At 33.9% G+C, this 20229-nt stretch overlaps 1 protein-coding gene across 6 annotated transcripts in view; it reads left to right on the forward strand.

Annotated features, from left to right (window-relative positions):
- Window positions 1–20229, forward strand: part of Cip4 (formin-binding protein 1-like Cip4) — a 292493-nt gene that overhangs the window by 153110 nt on the left and 119154 nt on the right. For all 6 annotated transcript variants that reach the window (XM_075303629.1, XM_075303625.1, XM_075303627.1 and 3 more), the window contains exon 3: window positions 20050–20165. In XM_075303629.1, coding sequence (XP_075159744.1) covers window positions 20050–20165 — 116 coding nt within the window. The remainder of the gene's footprint in view (window positions 1–20049; window positions 20166–20229) is intronic.

Genomic DNA, 20229 nt, shown 5'->3' on the forward strand with positions numbered 1-20229 from the left:
TTGATTTCCCTGGGGCAGAGTCCGGAAACTCATTATCAAACCAAGTTTTTGATTCCACCTTATTTTTTCCCTTCAGAAAACAGTATTTTATCAAAACACGAAATTCATTTTTTTTCATTTTTTCACAATAACAAAAGTTGCTTCACAAAAGACGCTCTATCTCACAAACTAATTGACTTACAGACGTCAAATTTTGACACGAATCATTTGAAGGTTGGTACTATATAAAAAAAATATGCATTTAATACTAGCGACGCCTTCTATGTGTCAGATTGGGGACTTATCAGCCAACCTGTTAACCAACATTTTCCTTGTAAAATCGCCACTGCGAAAACTCATAAAAATGATTCAAATTTACCTATACTCCAATTCGTATATTTATGAAATGGCTTTAGATTTAAATATTTCTAATATTTTTTGACTAAGATTGTGCACCCTCCCGGCCATTAACCTGTTTAAATTTTGATTCTAGAGATTTTGTAAAAGTCTAAAAAGTTTTTGTCCAAATCGGTTCATATTTAAATATTTTTTATGGGAATATAAACTTTTATATAGATCCCAACAAATTTGAAAAAGTTAAGATGGTTTTTTGGTACACCAAAAAAAAAAAAAAAAATAATATCACCAAAATATTTCCAATGTTGATTGAAGTTGAAAATTTTTCAATTAATAAATTAATTGATACAATTAACTTTTTAATCAAGATGGAAACATTAAGTTAATTAAGTCAATGATTGAAAAATGTTTAAATTTTTAATTAAAATATTAATTGATACAATCAACTTTTTAAGTAATCTTGGAAGATTAAGCCAGTTAAAAAAGTGATGGATTTTTTTAAATTTTAAATTAAACATTTATTTGCAATATTAAGTCGTGTAAAGCGAGAGGGACCTTATTGGCAGATAGAATGTGTTGGAGCGTAGGAGAAACAGAAATTCAAAAATTTGCATTCACCGAATTGGATGTCCTCCACTTCTCCTTCAGCAAAAACAAAAGAGCGTTTTTGGGCGTACGAGAAATATAAATTTAAAAAATTTTTAATTTCTGTTTCTCGCACGCTCGTTTGCTTTTGCGTTCGTCAAATTATATAGGATTATAACCAACAAAAGTTTTCAATTTCTTTGTAGTTTGATTATATGTGAGTATAATTAATTTAATAAATTATTAATCATTTTATCCTATCATCCCTTTCTGTTTGATTCTTAATACGTAGAGATCTTTTGCAGTACATTCGTTCTTCCGAAATTGGTGGAAATATATTACCAAAAAATTTTATTGTTATATTTAGAAATTTGTAGCGAATGTCAAATGGCTGATATAATATCATAGGGATTGGACAGGTACGATTGTTCACATTGCCGTACTTCAGTCAAAAATTGTTTATAATCATATACTCAAATAAATATACTACTGCATGAGTTAGAAGTTGAAATTGTTATGAACAAAAATGAAGGTTAGGTTAGGTTAGGTTAGGTTAGGTGGCAGCCCGATGTATCAGGCTCACTTAGACTATTCAGTCCATTGTGATACCACATTGGTGAACTTCTCTCTTATCACTGAGTGCTGCCCGATTCCATGTTAAGCTCAATGACAAGGGACCTCCTTTTTATAGCCGAGTCCGAACGGCGTTCCACATTGCAGTGAAACCACTTAGAGAAGCTTTGAAACCCTCAGAAATGTCACCAGCATTACTGAGGTGGGATAATCCACCGCTGAAAAACTTTTTGGTGTTCGGTCGAAGCAGGAATCGAACCCACGACCTTGTGTGTGCAAGGCGGGCATGCTAACCATTGCACCACGGTGGCTCCCAACAAAAATGAAGAAACAATGTATTTAATTCATAAATAAGTTATTATTCTTGTCTTTACGAAATCAGTCCCCAAAATATTGGAGACACATTTCATTTTGCGATTAAGGTATTTATTTCATTTTTTTGGGTATAATTTCATAAAATATTTTGGGGAATTACTTCATAATGAAATAAGTCCTCAATTTTCTGAACTTTTTTTTCATTTTGGGGAGTTATTTCATGGGAACTTATTTCATGGAGCCTTTACTTACTTGTCGATCTCAAATTTTGCATAGTGCAAATAAACTGGCGTTTGTTAATGCATCGCAAAGAGAGAATAATGAAGAAACAATGTATTTAATTCATAATGTAATGTATTTAATTCATAAATAAGTTATTATTCTTGTCTTTACGAAATCAGTCCCCAAAATATTGGAGACACATTTCATTTTGCGATTAAGGTATTTATTTCATTTTTTTGGGTATAATTTCATAAAATATTTTGGGGAATTACTTCATAATGAAATAAGTCCTCAATTTTCTGAACTTTTTTTCATTTTGGGGAGTTATTTCATGGGAACTTATTTCATGGAGCCTTTACTTACTTGTCGATCTCAAATTTTGCATAGTGCAAATAAACTGGCGTTTGTTAATGCATCGCAAAGAGAGAATAAAAAGTCGATAAATGAGTAAAGTGTTGTAGTAAAGAAACAAAAAGTCACCAAATTTAAAGAATTTCAGTAATTTTTAAAAATTTTCAGAATTATTAAAGTCAAGTTGACCTTAGTCGAACAAAATTTTCTTTCATGTAAACATACCAATTTTTAAGTCGAATCACTTAAATATAAGGACTAAACGACTTCATTAAAAAGTCCTTTTGGGCAAGGAAAAAAACGTTATATCAGAGCAATGCGCTTTCTATGCTAAGCAAAGTTCGCACTCCTAGTTGAAGGGCAAGAAATCTTTAGCCTAAAGACACTATTGTCTTTTTTTTCTCAGTGTAATAATTACTACACATATTGTGGCCGTCTTTAACTTCGTGTGGTGCTAAAGACAAGCCCATTAGAAGGGGTGGCAACTGCCTGTTTTTATCTGGGCTAGTTAAATTTACAATGCTTATTATATTTCATGTTAGCCTGATACCGAAACAGGCAATTGACGTCCAAATGCATTATATCTAATTATACAATTATTTTTCGAGCTTTATGGACAGATTAAGGGACTTGTAAGTAATATGAAAAGATGATGTACAGTGGGAGAAAAGATGATTCAATTTGTAAGAGGAAAATTCCCAAATGTTTTCTCCATAAGGAGTTAGCATAAAGGGCCCAAAATTGAGTTATCTCTCCCAGCCAGATCTACACTAAAGGCTGTGGAAAGGTTCATTCGCCCGAACCGAAACATGTATAGTCCAGGCGTGTATAGATTTGTGTCTGGCGTTTTCTTTTCAATGGCTCTATTAACCATGTTCCTTAATCTATCTGTCCATAAAGCTCGAAAAATAATTGTATAATTAGATATAATGCATTTGGACGTCAATTGCCTGTTTCGGTATCAGGCTAACATGAAATATAATAAGCAACGATGAGCCCGTCGTAAAACTAGGAAAAACACGACTAATGTACGCGTTAGAATTGTTGTTGTATCCTGGAAACCAGTTTCTGTAAGTTGTCACATGTTGTTGTAGTTGACTGTAGAAACAATAAGCATTGTTCGACTGTTCACCACTTAGGTGAATTCTAACAAATTAGCTTTCTAAAAATAAATTTCGTGTTGTTGCATTACTATGTAACAAAACGAAATAAAAATAACATTAAGGGACTTGTAAGTTATATGAAAAGATGATGTACAGTGGGAGAAAAGATGATTCAATTTGTAAGAGGAAAATTCCCAAATGTTTTCTCCATAAGGAGTTAGCATAAAGGGCCCAAAATTGAGTTATCTCTCCCAGCCAGATCTATACTAAAGGCTGTGGAAAGGTTCATTCGCCCGAACCGAAACATGTACAGTCCAGGCGTGTATAGATTTGTATCTGGCGTTTTCTTTTCAATGGCTCTATTAACCATGTTCCTTAATCTATCTGTCCATAAAGCTCGAAAAATAATTGTATAATTAGATATAATGCATTTGGACGTCAATTGCCTGTTTCGGTATCAGGCTAACATGAAATATAATTTACAATTTATCTTCACGCACATAAAACATGAGGTCCATGTACATATTTTTGACACGAACAAAAAATATTTTTTTTTGCGTATAGTTGCGCCATCTATCATTCAGTCCGATTACTTTTTCAATTTACCTGTTATATGTGTCTCAAATATGTTAAGCTAATTTATAAATATCAAATCACCTGATTATGATGTTATAAAAATTGATTTCCTAAATAAATATTGTAACACTGAATAATATGAACACATTTTTTTGTTCGTGAACTGTATCTCAAATGCTTATTCAAATACATCGTTTGGATAATTTTTATTTTCTTAATTTACATGCAGTAGCGCACAAAGTAATCGATAGCAGCAATTTAGCTACTACAAATGGTAGATTTGCCATTTTTAACATAATTTTCATTGGAATTCCTGTGGTTGCTCGTATTTGACTAATGGAAAAGATACCAGTTTTGAATGTACAATGATTGCCTTCTCCTGATCACACTCTGTGTGTGTGTGTGTTACAAATCACAAGAGCATGTTGTAATAATACCGTATGGAAAATCACCTTAAAATTTACATAATACCAATACAACAATAATCATTGAATCATGTGGATGTGTGTGTGTATTTGCATTGCACTTTGAAATACTATGGCTGTTATTGCTGACCAAAGTGACAACAACCAATCCCTCAAACCAAAAAAAAAATCAAAACCAAACCCTGAAAATATTGGAATTCTCAAAATTCAAGTGTAAACGAACAATAGTAAACAAAAGCCAATAGGCAGCGACCGAACCCGTCCATCACAAAGCGTGCGCGTCGTCGCAATTTCATTGCGAATTCATTGCACTCTCATCATTCTCCCACATAGGTGGTACGCATAACAATTTGCTAGCGCACCAAACGACAGGTGCCGCTGTTGTTATGAAGCGATCAATGATGATGCTCTCACTGCTAAGCACTAGAAAAAAAATTGAATTTCACCTAACGTGGGTGGAAGATGGACGGACAAATGACTCGTAACGAAACTTTTTTTTTATTTTTACAAGAAATTTCTACATTGGTGTATTTATGTTGGGCCAAGAGTAGAGTTTGCCTTGTAAACATCTTGGAATTCGTTGTTTGGTTTTTGCTTGGGGCTTGTAATCGTCACCTGTAAGTAGTGAAAGTTGACGTAACATTTGACATTGTAATTGGAATCCATAATCATCTGTGATTTATTAGATAAAAACTGTTCAAATTTAGAAATTGTAAATATTTTGAATAGTTGTGTTATCTCCGGGCGGCACATTGTTGAAATTTAAAATTTTTGTAATTAAAACAAAATAGAATTTTCCTCATATATGAGGGAAGCTCCTGAAAGAGAAGTTCACCACTGTTATATCACAATGGACTGAATAGCCTAAGTGAGCCTGAAATATGGCGTCGCTAGTATTAAATGCATATTATTTTTATATAGTACCAACCTTCAAATGATTCGTGTCAAAATTTTACGTCTGTCAATTAGTTGTTAGATAGAGCGTCTTTTGTGAAGCAACTTTTGTTATTGTGAAAAAAATGGAAAAAAAGGAATTTCGTGTTTTTATAAAATACTGTTTTCTGAAGGGAAAAAATACGGTGGGAGCAAAAACTTAGCTTGATAATAAGTTTCCGGACTCTGTCCCAGGGAAATCCACAATAATTGATTGGTATGCAAACTTCAAGCATGGTGAAATGGGCACGGAGGACGGCGAACGCAGTGGACGCCCGAAAGAGGTGGTTACCGACGAAAATATCAAAAAAATGATTTTGAATGACCGTAAAATGAAGTTGATCGAGATAGCAGATGCCTTAAAGATATCAGAGGAACGTGTTGGTCATATCATTCATCAATATTAGGATATGCGGAAGCTCTGTGCAAAATGGGTGCCGCGCGAGTTCACATTTGACCAACAACAACAACGTGTTCATGATTCTGAGCGGTGTTTTCAGCTGTTAACTCGTAATATACCAGAGTTTTTCCGTCGATATGTGACAATGGATGAAACATGGCTCCATCACTACATTCCTGAGTCCAATCGACAGTCGGCTGAGTGGACAGCGACCGGTGAACCGTCTCCGAAGCGTGGAAAGACTGAAAAGTCCGCTGGCAAAGTAATGGGATGCGCATGCAATAATTTTTATCGATTATCTTGAGAAGGGAAAAACCATCAACAGTGACTATTATATGGCGTTATTGGAGCGTTTGAAGGTCGAAATCGCGGCAAAACGGCCCCATATGAAGAAGAAAAAGTGTTGTTCCACCAAGACAACGCACCGTGCCACAAGTCATTGAGAACAATGGCAAAAATTCATGAATTGGGCTTCGAATTGCTTCCCCACCCACCGTATTCTCCAGATCTGGCCCCAGCGACTTTTTCTTGTTCTCAGACCTCAAAAGGATGCTCGCAGGGAAAAAATTTGGCTGTAATGAAGAGGTGATCGCCGAAACTGAGGCCTATTTTGAGGCAAAACCGAAGGAGTACTACCAAAATGGTATCAAAAAATTGGAAGGTCGTTATAATCGTTGTATCGCTCTTGAAGGGAACTATGTTGAATAATATAAACGAATTTTGACAAAAAAATGTGTTTTTCTTTTTTAGACCGGGGACTTATCAGCCAACCTGTTATGAACCTTTTGTACATGCTATTTACAAAATGTATGTATTTATGCCCTGTACCTGTATATCGAACAAAAACTTTCTTTCATATTCCAAACGAAAGAAAATTGATTTTGGTTCCTTTATTTAGAAAGACAAATCACATCATATTTGGTTGACGAGTATTAAACGAACAAGTATATACGGCCGTAAGTTCGGCCAGGACGAATCTTATGTACCCTCCACCATGGATTGCGTAGAAACTTCTACTAAAGACGGTCATCCAAAATTAAATTACTTGGGTTGCGGCCGAGTGCAAGGCATCTTAAAACTTCTTAACATCATCTTCTAAATTGTAAGTTAGATATATGTTAGCTCCCACCCGATATGCACTTATATGTCCCCAGAAGCCAGAGTTTTACCCTGATTTGATTTTAATTTTGTAAATGGTGTAGAATTAACGTTCTCGATATACATGTCAATTTTCGTTTAAATCGGTTCAGATTTAGATATAGCTCCCATATATATCTTTCGTCCGATTTACACTCACATGACCACAGAGGTTAAATGTCTAATCCTATTTAAGTAAAATTTTGCACAGGGAGTAGAACTGAAATTATTACTATGCATGGCAAATTTGGTTGAAATTGGTTCAGATTTAGATATAGCTCCCATATATATATTTTTTCTGATTTCGGCAAAAGTTACCAAAATACTAAAATTTTCCTTGTAAAATCGCCACTGCTAAATCGAAAACTTGTAAAAGCTAGATTTTTGATTGGAAATATATTTTTTTTATTTAATAAGAATTGTTATAGTGATTATAACCATCACACACTGTACGAAAATGATTCTGCGGCAATATAGTCCATTCCCGGCGAAGAAAGAGCTTCTGCGCCATTTTAGTTCATTCACGGTGAAGCGCCGTCTTGATATGATCGATACACCTGGCTCCCAACGGATTCAGATTCCGAGATTTTGGTGATGATTGTGATATAGTCCATTCCCGGCAAGCGGCCGTCTTGAGATGATCGATATATTGGTATTCTTTAGTGCCAACCTTACTCTCCAAAATGTCTCTGGCGCCCAACGGATTCAAATTCGAAGATTTTGGTAATGATTGTGATAATAACAATTACACACTGCAAGAAAGAGCTTCTGCGCCATTTTAGTACATTCCGGGTGAAGCGCCGTCTTGATATGATGGATACATTGGTATTCTTTAGAGCCAACCTTACTCTCCAAAATGTCCCTGGCGCCCAACGGAATCAAATTCGGAGATTTTGGTGATAATTGTGCAGTAGAAATGAAGTGAGGATCCTTCTTTTCAGGCCATTCGTTTTTGACGCCTGGTGAGTCCTGTTGGAACTCACTCATCGACTCACTCGTTTGTCAATGGTCTGCGGCCGAAATGTTTGTCTGCTGCCTTTAGGAAATTTTCCCGATAAACTTTTGGCTTTATTAATACGAGCTGCAAGCAATCCTTGGCCCTTTCGGCGGCCCATATATTTGAAACTTTTACTTATGTTATAATATATTAAATTGTAATATATTTTCTTTTTTCCCCTACTACTACGAAAATTCAAAAGTAAAAGTACACTCATAGAAAATATCGTACACGGCGTGCTCATTTCAAAACGATTCGTTCATGAAAGTGAATCAACACACATGTGGTGTCAAACCATGAACATGCGGTGTCAATCTGACAATGATAAAATGACACCATGCGTTGTCAAAACAACAACCAGAGTTCATGATCTGAAAACGTTATGATTAATAAAATTAAAAAAGATTTCCGCTAGCGTGACTCGAACCTGTGTTTCTGCACCATACGCGTTAACAGTCACCTTAGGTTAGGTTAGGTTAAAGTGGCAGCCCGATTAAGATTCAGGCTCACTTAGACTATTCAGTCCATTGTGATACCACATTAACTAAAAGTACCTATTACATATGGGTACTTCTAGTTTTAACCGCTGAACCTTCTTGATTATTTTTCTTTGTTGAACCAACCAGATTGTTCCAAAAACATTAGCAGACTGCTTAAGTTAACGTTTTCCAGATCCGCCAGTAATCTGAAGCTATAAGCTCCTAAAAGTTGCTTGCGCTTTACACAAAATGCAGGACACTCACACAAGAGGTGTTTAATTGATTCTTTTTCCACCGCATCATGACAGCTCATACAATAGTCATTATACTTCGCGCCAATAGTTTTTGCAAAATCGCCTATCAGGCAGCGACCCGTTATAGCAGATATCAGGAGTGATATCTGACGTCTCGAGAACATTAGCATATCTAGTGTGCGGTCACAGTCACCTTAGCACATTGCACCACCGAGGGAGTTGCCATAATATCGTCTAACGATTATTTTAACACTTTTCATGGCCAAGAAAAAAAAAACGAATGCCGTTCAGAAATCGTGAGCGCCCGTCGACGGAATTGTGAACATTCCGTTTTGATTTTTTGTGAACGTTTCCGTTTCATTTTGTCACCATGCGTTCACGACTGTGGAACGCAATTTTTTCTATTAGTGTAATATTCTTTCAAAATTGTTCATAAATTCATATATTATTTGTGTGTGTATTTTAAGAAGTTTTTAATACACCTCTTGATGCATTTACCAAATTTGCAATATCCATAATTAGCTGCGGTTGGTATATATATATAAATGCTCATCCTATTTGCATTGGCTAAACCGAGCAAAATTGCCAAGAGTAGCAAAATATAATAATACGGCGCTATTTTTCATTCAATTGCTATACAATATAGTAACACTGACAGACAATTATAGCGATACTTACACTGCCGATTTGATATGTAAATCAGCAGTTTTAAATCACTATCGGTAGCTTCGTCATATTCACATTGCAAACACGTAATTCTCCATAAAAGTCTGTGTGTCATAGCATTTACATTTCATAGGTGGAAATATTTTAAGACTTGAGACTTGCAATAGTCACAATTGATTGACACAATTTACGATCACCAATTGATGAAATGTGGGGGAGGTGTGAAGATAAGGGGGTTTTAGCTGCCACTGATGTGCCAATAATATTAGAAATGTAAACTAAATAGTAAAAGTGTTAGATATATTATAAATAGAATGGTATTTTTAAAATGTTTGGGTATGTATTTGAAATTATTTTTAGAAACTAAAATAAAGTGGTACTAGCAAAGTAAAGTGTTGTGAAGAATTTTTACTTACAATTCTAATTACATTATAGATTAAGCGTGAGACAATGGGTAGCATTTAATGGGTAGCATTTTTTTTTATTTTGTGATTTTCTTACCTATACTCAGAGAAGAGTGAACCCATTAGCGAGTTAGTTTTAACTAACCAGTGTTAATATTTATTGCACTTCGTGTGACGCTAAAGAAGCATGTATCCATAGTAAATTCAACATTTTCCTATGGGTTAGTAATTTGTTTTAACTTTTGTCAAGTTAAAATTTAACGATTCAGAAGTAAAATTAAACTAAATAATACATTTTTTAAAAACGAAAGAAATTAATGTTCTGGATTTCATAGACCACCTGGTGACTTGTAGCATGGTGACCTCAAGGGGGAGGATTTGAGTTATTACATCCCCATTTCTACATGTCATATTATATTTAGTACAAACAAATTACTCTTCTGTAATACAAATCCTTTAGAATCATTTATTAGATTTTATTTTTATCATTTAAAAAATTTTACCTTTTGTCTGGACGGTGGATCGATTTTGTTCATCAATAGTTAAATTTAACTAACTGTGAGTAAAATTTTTAACTACTCAATATTATGGAATTTACTTGTAGTTACGACGTTCCATTTTCTAAGTGTAAGTTTTGAAATGGGCCTTCAAAGTTCTTATATGTGCAAATATTTATCTGATATTCTTTTATCAATATTCTACACTCAAAAAACGGTTCACAAGGAAGAAACATTTGAAAAAATTAGGTAAATATATTAGAAATATTAGAAAATGTTAACTAAACTGTATAACAGACGCAAATATCATGCTCCACAAAACTTAAACAAATTCAAGAAAATTTACCAGACATAATTATTTTTTTTATTTTCACTTATTAAAGACAATTTCGTAGTTTGAGAGACGAATTTAGGAAATCTAGATACTTCATTTGTGTACAATTTTGTCTCTTCTTTTGGTTCATTTAATGTAATGTAATAAAATTTTCTATAGAACTAAAATTTTGACAAAATTACCTATAGAAATAAAATTTTGAAAAAAAATTTCTATAGAAATAACATTTTGACAAAATTTTCAATAGATATAAAATTTTGACAAAACTTTATATAGAAATAAAATTTTGACAAAATTTTCTATAAAAATAAAATTTTGACAAAATGTTCTATAGAAATAAAATTTTGACAAAAATTTTCTATAGAAATAAAATTTTGACAAAAATTTTCTATAGAAATAAAATTTTAATAAAATTTGCTATAGAAATATAATGTTGACGAAACTTGCTATAAAAATAAAATTTTGACAAAATTTTCTATAGAAATAAAATTTTGACAAAATTTTCAAAATAGAAATAAAATTTTGACCAAAATTTTCTATAGAAATAAAATTTTGACAAAATTTTCTATAGAAATAAAATTTTGACAAAACGTGAGAAATAAAATTTTGACAAAATTTGCTATAGAAATAAAATTTAGACAAAATTTCCTATAGAAATAAAATTTTGACAAAATTTCCTATGAAAATAAAATTTTGACAAAATTTTCTATGGAAATAAAATTTTAATAAAATTTTCTATTGAAATAAAATTTTGACAAAACTTGCTATAGAAATAACATTTTGAAAAAAAATTGTATAGAAAAAAAATTTCACAAAATTTTCTATAAAAATAAAATTTTAATAAAATTTTCTATAGAAATAAAATTTTCTATAAAAATAAAATTTTGACATTTTCTATAGAAATAAAATTTTGACAAAATGTTCTATAGAAATAAAATTTTGTTAAAATTTTCTATAGAAATAAAATTTTGACAAAATTTTCTATAGAAATAAAATTTTGACAAAATTTTCTATAGAAATAAAATTTTGACAAAACTTCCTATGGAAATAAAATTTTGGCAAAATTTCCTATGGAAATAAAATTTTAATAAAATTTTCTATAGAAATAAAATGTTGACAAATTTTTTTATAAAAATAAAATTTTGACAACATTTTTTATAAAAATAAAATTTTAACAAAATTTGCTATTGAAATAAAATTTTGACAAAATGATTTAAATTTTCTATAGAAATAAAATGTTGACAAAATTCTCTATAGAAATAAAATTTTGACAAAATTTTCTATAGACATAAAATACTACCATGTTCCGAAATTGCAAATCGCAAAATTTTGATTAAAATCTTAAATTTGTTTAATTTTTTGCCACTGTTCCTATGACTCCAGTACCATTATTGGTAATATTCGTACTTACTCCGATAATTTTGTCAAATGCAAAAAAAAGAAGACCTTACATAATTCATGCTAATTTCTTTATTGGATAGGAAACCGAGTGGAATTCACAAGTGGTACGGAGCACTGAATTGGATGGTGCTCCATTCATGCATCACGACAACGGTAAACAGAAAAAAAATAACGAATCTATCCTCACCAACTGGGACAAGTGGGAAATTTAGATTGCGGATATTTAACGTACATCCATAATAGACACAAAAAATACACGGTCAAATTTAATGATGGTCGTCTGGCAAAAACGCTGACAGAAATCGTCATGGCTCGTCTTATTTATAATTCTGTTGGAGTAGGTTTATTACCAAATTGTGTGTTTTGACGCTAAGCAAATGTAATGGGGTATGGTGAAGTTAGTCAACGATTATGAGACGAGGCAAAATTATTTTATTGCAGTACCATTACAGCTGACTTGAAAATGCATTTTTCCTTGTATCATAAATTAAACATTCATATACACAAAATAGTCAATGTTTGTAGTTTACTGGGCTTTTTATTTCATATTTATTTCAAAACAACAAATATTATATTAAGGTGGGTATTAAGTTCGAGTTTAGCCGCTAAAAACGTCATTTTTTCACGATTACTTTTCTTTAATAACCCATTTTAAGGAATACAAACTTTGTGAAAATTTGCTTTGGGCTTTTCCCCATCAAGTTATAATAAAATTTGCAACAAATATGTATAATTTCATGGATTTTTCTTACTGATTTAGTTTTCACTTTAGCGATTTTAGCGGCTAAACTCGAACTTAATACTCACCTTTAAGAATAAATATCTTTGAAAAAAAAAAAATATTTTTAAATTGACATACATAACCATAACAGGTTGGCTGATAAGTCCCCGGTCTGACACATAGATGGCGTCGCTAGTATTAAATGCATATTAGTTTGTGAGATAGAGCGTCTTTTGTGAAGCAACTTTTGTTATTGTGAGAAAATTGGAAAAAAAGGAATTTCGTGTTTTGATAAAATACTGTTTTCTGAAGGGGGAAAATACGGTGGAAGCAAAAACTTGGCTTGAAAATGAGTTTCCGGACTCTGCCCCAGGGAAATCACCAATAATTGATTGGTATGCAAAATTCAAGCGTGGTGAAATGAGCACGGAGGACGGTGAACGCAGTGGACGCCCGAAAGAGGTGGTTACCGACGAAAACATAAAAAAAATCCACAAAATGATTTGAATGACCGTAAAATGAAGTTGATCGAGATAGCAGAGGCCTTAAAGATATCAAAGGAACGTGTTGGTCATATCATTCATCAATATTTGGATATGCGGAAGCTCTGTGCAAAAATGGGTGCCGCGCGAGCTCACATTTGACCAAAAACAACAACGTGTTGATGATTCTGAGCGGTGTTTGCAGCTGTTAACTCGTAATACACCCGAGTTTTTCCGTCGATATGTGACAATGGGTGAAACATGGCTCCATCACTACACTCCTGAGTCCAATCGACAGTCGGCTGAGTGGACAGCGACCGGTGAACCGTCTCCGAAGCGCGGAAAGACTCAAAAGTCCGTTGGCAAAGTAATGGCCTCTGTTTTTAGGGATGCGCATGGAATAATTTTCATCGATTATCTTGAGAAGGGAAAAACCATCAACAGTGATTATTATATGGCGTTATTGAAGCGTTTGAAGGTCGAAATCGCGGCAAAACGGTCCCATATGAAGAAGAAAAAAGTGTTGTTCCACCAAGACAACGCACTGTGCCACAAGTCATTGAGAACGATGGCAAAAAATCATGAATTGGGCTTCGAATTTCTTCCCCACCCACCGTATTCTCCAGATCTGGCCCCAGCGACTTTTTCTTGTTCTCAGACCTCAAAAGGATGCTTGCAGGGAAAAAATTTGGCTGCAATGAAGAGGTGATCGCCGAAACTGAGGTTTATTTTGAGGCAAAACCGAAGGAGTACTACCAAAATGGTATCAAAAAATTGGAAGGTCGTTATAATCGTTGTATTGCTCTTGATGGGAACTATGTTGAATAATAACAGGTTGGCTGATAAGTCCCCGGTGTAACAAAGAAAAATACATTTTTTTTTTTTGTCAAAATTAGTTTTTATTATTCAACATAGTTCCCTTCAAGAGCGATACAACGATTATAACGACCTTCCAATTTTTTGATACCATTTTGGTAGTATCAGCCAACCTGTTATCGCCCGATTTTTAAAATAACCTTAGTTTTGGCCATAATGCCCTAATTTATTAACAGATCTTACTCAAATTTAGCACATGTTCATCATCTGTAATATCAACCAAATCTGCAAAATATCATCTAAACCAGTTCATATTCAGATATAGCTCTCATTATAGCATTTTCACTTCATTTGAAATGAAAAAGGTTTCATTTGATTTGAAAAACGTTTCATTTGATTTGAAAAATGTTTCATTTTGTTTGAAAAAGGGATTCATTTGAAGTGAAAATGCTATATACTCGTATGTATCGCCCGATTTTCCCAAATTTGACTATAATATTTACTAACTGATCTTACTCAAAGTTGGCACAATGAAAGCCAATCTTATTTAGACTTACATATACATACCTCTTACATAAATATATTGCCCGATTTTCACAAATTTGCATGCATTACCCACACTAATTGAGCGATTTCTTCTTCTTTAACCCTCTAATGCCCAAGCCTTTAGGCGGGCTTCATTTAATATGGAAGGTTTTAGTAAAACACACCTTAAGACAACAAAAATGGGCAAAACAAAAAGAAAACTTATTTGAAACTATTCAAGAGGCTTTGCAGCATATGCTGAATTTTACTGTATAAATTTTTCTTGCTTAGTTCTCTTGCTTTTGTGTCGTTAACATTGAAAATTTTTTGTGAAACAATTCTGACAACGCTATCCCTACTATACCTCACTTTACGCCTCTGTGTTGGTGACTATAGCTTTAAATCCAGCAAAGAGCTATTAAGTGTAGTGTCCCATATAAAAACATTAGACGCCAAATGAAAATAAAAGTGGATCAATTGTTGAATATTACCGTAATGTTATTGCTGTTATTGTTGATGGTAGTGGCGATGGTAGTGCTGCTGCCAATGACAAATAGTTTTCGAAAAAAGTACAAATACACATCAGACTCTATTGTTGTTTGTGGGTGTTTTGTTTGTGTGGCGTTGTTATTGGTTTTGTTTTGGCATCACCATCAACAACACCACCACACATTCATTGACTTTATGGTCGGAGCGACGATCGGTCCATCATTTTAGATGATGGCGCTTTGATTTCTTTTGCTTTAGCCGCTTCTTTATTGTTGGTAATTTGGGATGATGAAGGGGTGGGGTGTTGGTATTAACGATTGAAATTTTTGGACTTGGATCTTATGCCATGCTTTCTCATCTGGTCCTCAACATTTTCATGTCTAGTGGTGTTGGCACAATAACGCCAACATCACTCTTTGTGTTTCTTTTTCCGGCCGTAATGCTGCTTTTTTTGTGCTCTTACAAGATTAAAAGCCAACAATACCGATTTCATTGAAGCTTTTTTGTTTTTGTATTTTTGTTTTGTTTTCTTTTTTAGCTCTTTATATTCGTTTCTTGAGTGCAAGAAGTGGGGAACTGTGTCAACGAAAATTCACAAAGAACTAAAACGTCCTTCAAGTCATCTTCTCTAGGTCGTCTATGTTTTTTGTTTTTTTTTTTTTTTTTTGATCAAGAAATGTAGTGGACTTTATTAAATAACCCATAAAATATTAAATTTTTGAGATAGGTCAAATAGCTGCACGCAAAAAAATAATTCTTTCCTCCCAAACGAAATTTTAGACAAACAAAGTTCGTTTCTCATTTGCTTTTCGCTGTAAGGAAGTGTATTTGGAAGAAAAGTATATACTTTTTGTGATAAACGTTTACTCTTTTCCAGGATGTAAAAACAATTTCATAAAGACTAACTAAAAAAACATTGTTTCCTTGCTAATTGCATTTTCCCTCACACCTTTCTCACATCCACGAGGTTTTTTAGTTCTTAACACCTTTTCCTGTAATACCAACAATGTAGAAGAAATTATACGATTTTATAATTTTTTTACCATTCGCCTTGACGGAGAATCGAACCGCGGACCATGCACTTTTCAAGCCAACACACTAACCATTGAGCTATGTACCGTTATGGTCATCAATAGATAATTATCCATATAAGTTATATTTATATAGCATAGCTTGCGGCGCCCACGAACCGAATAAACAAAGTATATTTAGCAGAAACAAACATTTAGTTTGGCACCGTGGAGCAGTGGTTGCTACGTCTGACTTGCATGCCAAGGGTCGTGGGTTCGATCCCTGCTTCGACCAAAGTTTTTTCGTTTTTTTTTTACATATATTCCAGATATGTTCGGAAGATTCCGAAAAAAATGTTGAACATTACATTGTACTATACTAAATTTTGAACTGTAAAATGTGTTTTATTAAAGACCTAATGTCAGAAAAGAACAGTGTTTGATATAAACGAAATGGACTGTGTTGTGGTTCCAAAAATAACTTTTTTTAATTGAAAAAATAAAAATTTTGTAACAAACGAATTTTTTTGGTGATAAATGTTTAAAATTTTCGAAGCAATTCAAAAAACTCTAACAAAAGAAAAACGTTTTCGGTACACGTTTTCCAAACGTTTTTTTTTTGCGTGTGATTATTCTGTTTCTCTAAAAACCTCGTGTTAGAAATGTCACCAGCATTACTGAGGTGGGATAATCCACCGCTGAAAAACTTTTTGGTGTTCGGTCGAAGCGGGAATCGAACCCACGATCTTGTGTATGCAAGGCGGGCATGCTAACCATTGCACCACGGTGGTTGATGGCAAATGTTCGATTGGAGAATTGCAAAGGTTGTAACGACACCAAGCAAATATGGCCCCATTTCAACTTAAACCGCACACTAGATATGCTAATGTTCTCGAGACGTCAGATATCACTCCTGATATCTGCTATAACGGGTCGCTGTCTGATAGGCGATTTTGCAAAAACTATTGGCGCGAAGTATAATGACTATTGTATGAGCTGTCATGATGCGGAGGAAAACGAATCAATTAAACACCTCTTGTGTGAGTGTCCTGCATTTTGTGTAAAGCGCAAGCAACTTTTAGGAGCATATAGCTTCAGATTACTGGCGGATCTGGAAAACGTTAACTGAAGCAGTCTGCTAATGTTTTTGGAACAATCTGGTAGGTTCAACAAAGAAAAATAATCAAGAAGGTTCAGCGGTTAAAAATAGAAGTGCCCATATGTAATAGGTACTTTTAGTTAATGTGGTATCACAATGGACTGAATAGTCTAAGTGAGCCTGAATCGTCTAAGTGAGCCTGAATTAATCGGGCTGCCACTTTACCTAACCTAACCTAACCTAACGGTGGTTCCCGTGGTCAAGTTCGAACATGGGATATATCTGTCCTGGTTTTGATATAGCCTTCATATAAACCCACTTCCCGATTTTTTCCAATTTGTCTGAATTTGGAAATCCAGATGTATTTTAGGTTCGCAAATAGGTGTGATAATATGGTGTGTATCGGTCCATTTTTTTAGTATAGCATTTATGTATATAGACCGATCTCCCGATTTCACTTCTTGGACTTCCAGGCTTCTCTGTTTTTCTTCGACTTACCTGAATTTTGAAAGCTGGCGGTATATTAGGTCCACAAAAAGGTGTGTTGAATTTGGTGTTTATCGGCCAATGTATAACCAAAACATCAATCTTATATTGATCTTGGGCTTCTAGACACCACATATTTCTTCGATTCTCCTTAAATTCGAAATCTAGAAACATTATGAGGGTAAACATTTAGTGAATTTAAATTTCAAATCACATGGAAGTCGTTATTTCGCAGGATTTTCTTACATACTTAAAAGAGAAGTTTGAGATTCCTCAAAAACTCAAGCAAAAAATGTTTCATATAAATCCAGTATCTAAAGTAGACTCTATATGGGCACGCAACAAAATAATTCTTTCCTGCCAAACGATATTTTAGACAAACAACTATCGTTTACCATTTCCTTTTCGATATAAACAAGAAAATTTTAGACTTTTCTGTGATAAACGTTTAATCGTTTACAGGATGTGAATGTAGAAGCAAATATTTGATTTTATAATTTTTCAAATTTTACCTTTCGTCCGAACGGGCAATCCAACCGCCGATTTGTAAGCATACACACTAACCACCGGGCTATGTAGCTTTTATTGTCATCAACATAACAGGTTGGCTGATAAGTCCCCGGTCTGACACATAGATGGCGTCGCTAGTATTAAATGCATATTATTTTTATATAGTACCAACCTTCAAATGATTCGTGTCAAAATTTGACGTCTGTAAGGCAATTAGTTTGTGAGATAGAGCATCTTTTGTGAATCAACTTTTATTATTGTGAAAAAAATGGAAAAAAAGGAATTTCGTGTTTTGATAAAATACTGTTTTCTGAAGGGAAAAATACGGTGGAAGCAAAAACTTGGCTTGATAATGAGTTTCCGGACTCTGCCCCAGGGAAATCAACAATAATTAATTGGTATGCAAAATTCAAGCGTGGTGAAATGAGCACGGACGACAGTGAACGCAGTGGACGCCCGAAAGAGATGGTTACCGACGAAAACATAAAAAAAATCCACAAAACGATTTTAAATGACCGTAAAATGTAGTTGATCGAGATAGCAGAGGCCTTAAAGATATCAAAGGAACGAGTTGGTCTGTGCAAAATGGATGCTGCGCGAGTTCACATTTGACCAACAACAACAACGTGTTCATGATTTTGAGCGGTGTTTGCAGCTGTTAACTCGTAATATACCCGAGTTTTTCCGTCGATGTGTGACAATGGATGAAACATGGCTCCATCACTACACTCCTGAGTCCAATCGACAGTCGGCTGAGTGGACAGCGACCGGTGAACCGTCTCCGAAGCGTGGAAAGACTCAAAAGTCCGCTGGCAAAGTAATGGCCTCTGTTTTTATGGATGCGCATGGAATAATTTTTATCGATTATCTTGAGAAGGGAAAAACCATCAACAGTGACTATTATATGGCGTTATTGGAGCGTTTGAAGATCGAAATCGCTCCAAAACGGCCCCATATGAAGAAGAAAAAAGTGTTGTTCCACCAAGACAACGCACCGTGCCACAAGTCATTGAGGACGATGGCAAAAATTCATGAATTGAGCTTCGAATTGTTTCTCCAGATCTGGCCCCCAGCGACTTTTTCTTGTTCTCAGACCTCAAAAGGATGCTCGCAGGGTAAACATTTGGCTGCAATGAAGAAGTGATCGCCGAAACTGAAGCCTATTTTGAGGCAAAACCGAAGGAGTACTACCAAAATGGTATCAATAAATTGGAAGGTCGTTATAATCGTTGTATCGCTCTTGAAGGGAACTATGTTGAATAATAAAAACGAATTTTGACAAAAAAATGTGTTTTTCTTTGTTAGACCGGGGACTTATCAGCCAACCTGTTACAATTGTCGCTATAGCCATCAATGCACAAGCAACGCATACAGACACAATTACATGGTTGGGCACACACAAGTCAATGTAAAAAAACTCTATTTAAAGAGAACAAACCACTTTAACAGTCCCCCCTTTTACCAATTTATGGACCGAAAATACATCTAGATATATCAAATATACAACTTTTGGAATAAATAATTTATGCCATAAATTATGTTTGTGTACATAAAAAAAAAACATTTTCTTTATCTACAACTATACAAAAATTTCGTAGATTTGAATATACCATGTATTGTACTTCATACAAAACACTGTGCAAACATCATTTTTTTGTGGAAAGGCGTCTGTTATATTTAGATTTTTATGCTGATAGCTTAATTAAACGCCTGCCTTCCATATTAAAGACCTTTGATTTAAATTGTATGACTGGTATAAGTGTATAGTATAGTTTCATGTATGTATGTATGTATACAAAATTCTTGTTGATTAATAATAGATATTTTTTCATTTGTTTTTTGTTTTTAATTTTCAATGACCATATGTGCAAAATGTTATTAATTTTCAATGTTTTTTTCTCTCTTCTTTCTATTGTTTTGCAGGATCAGTACGACAATTTAGCAATACACACAAACAAAGGCATCGAATTCTTGGACAAATATGCAAATTTTATACGTGACCGTTTAGCGATAGAAACAGAATATGCCACCAAATTAAGGTAAGTTCTAAATTTCATATTCTATTGTTTCTCTTTCATTACTCATTACAATTTATTATTACTC

This window comes from Haematobia irritans, chromosome 4 (assembly GCF_050003625.1).
Source record: "Haematobia irritans isolate KBUSLIRL chromosome 4, ASM5000362v1, whole genome shotgun sequence".
Classification (NCBI taxonomy): Eukaryota; Metazoa; Arthropoda; class Insecta; order Diptera; family Muscidae; genus Haematobia; species Haematobia irritans.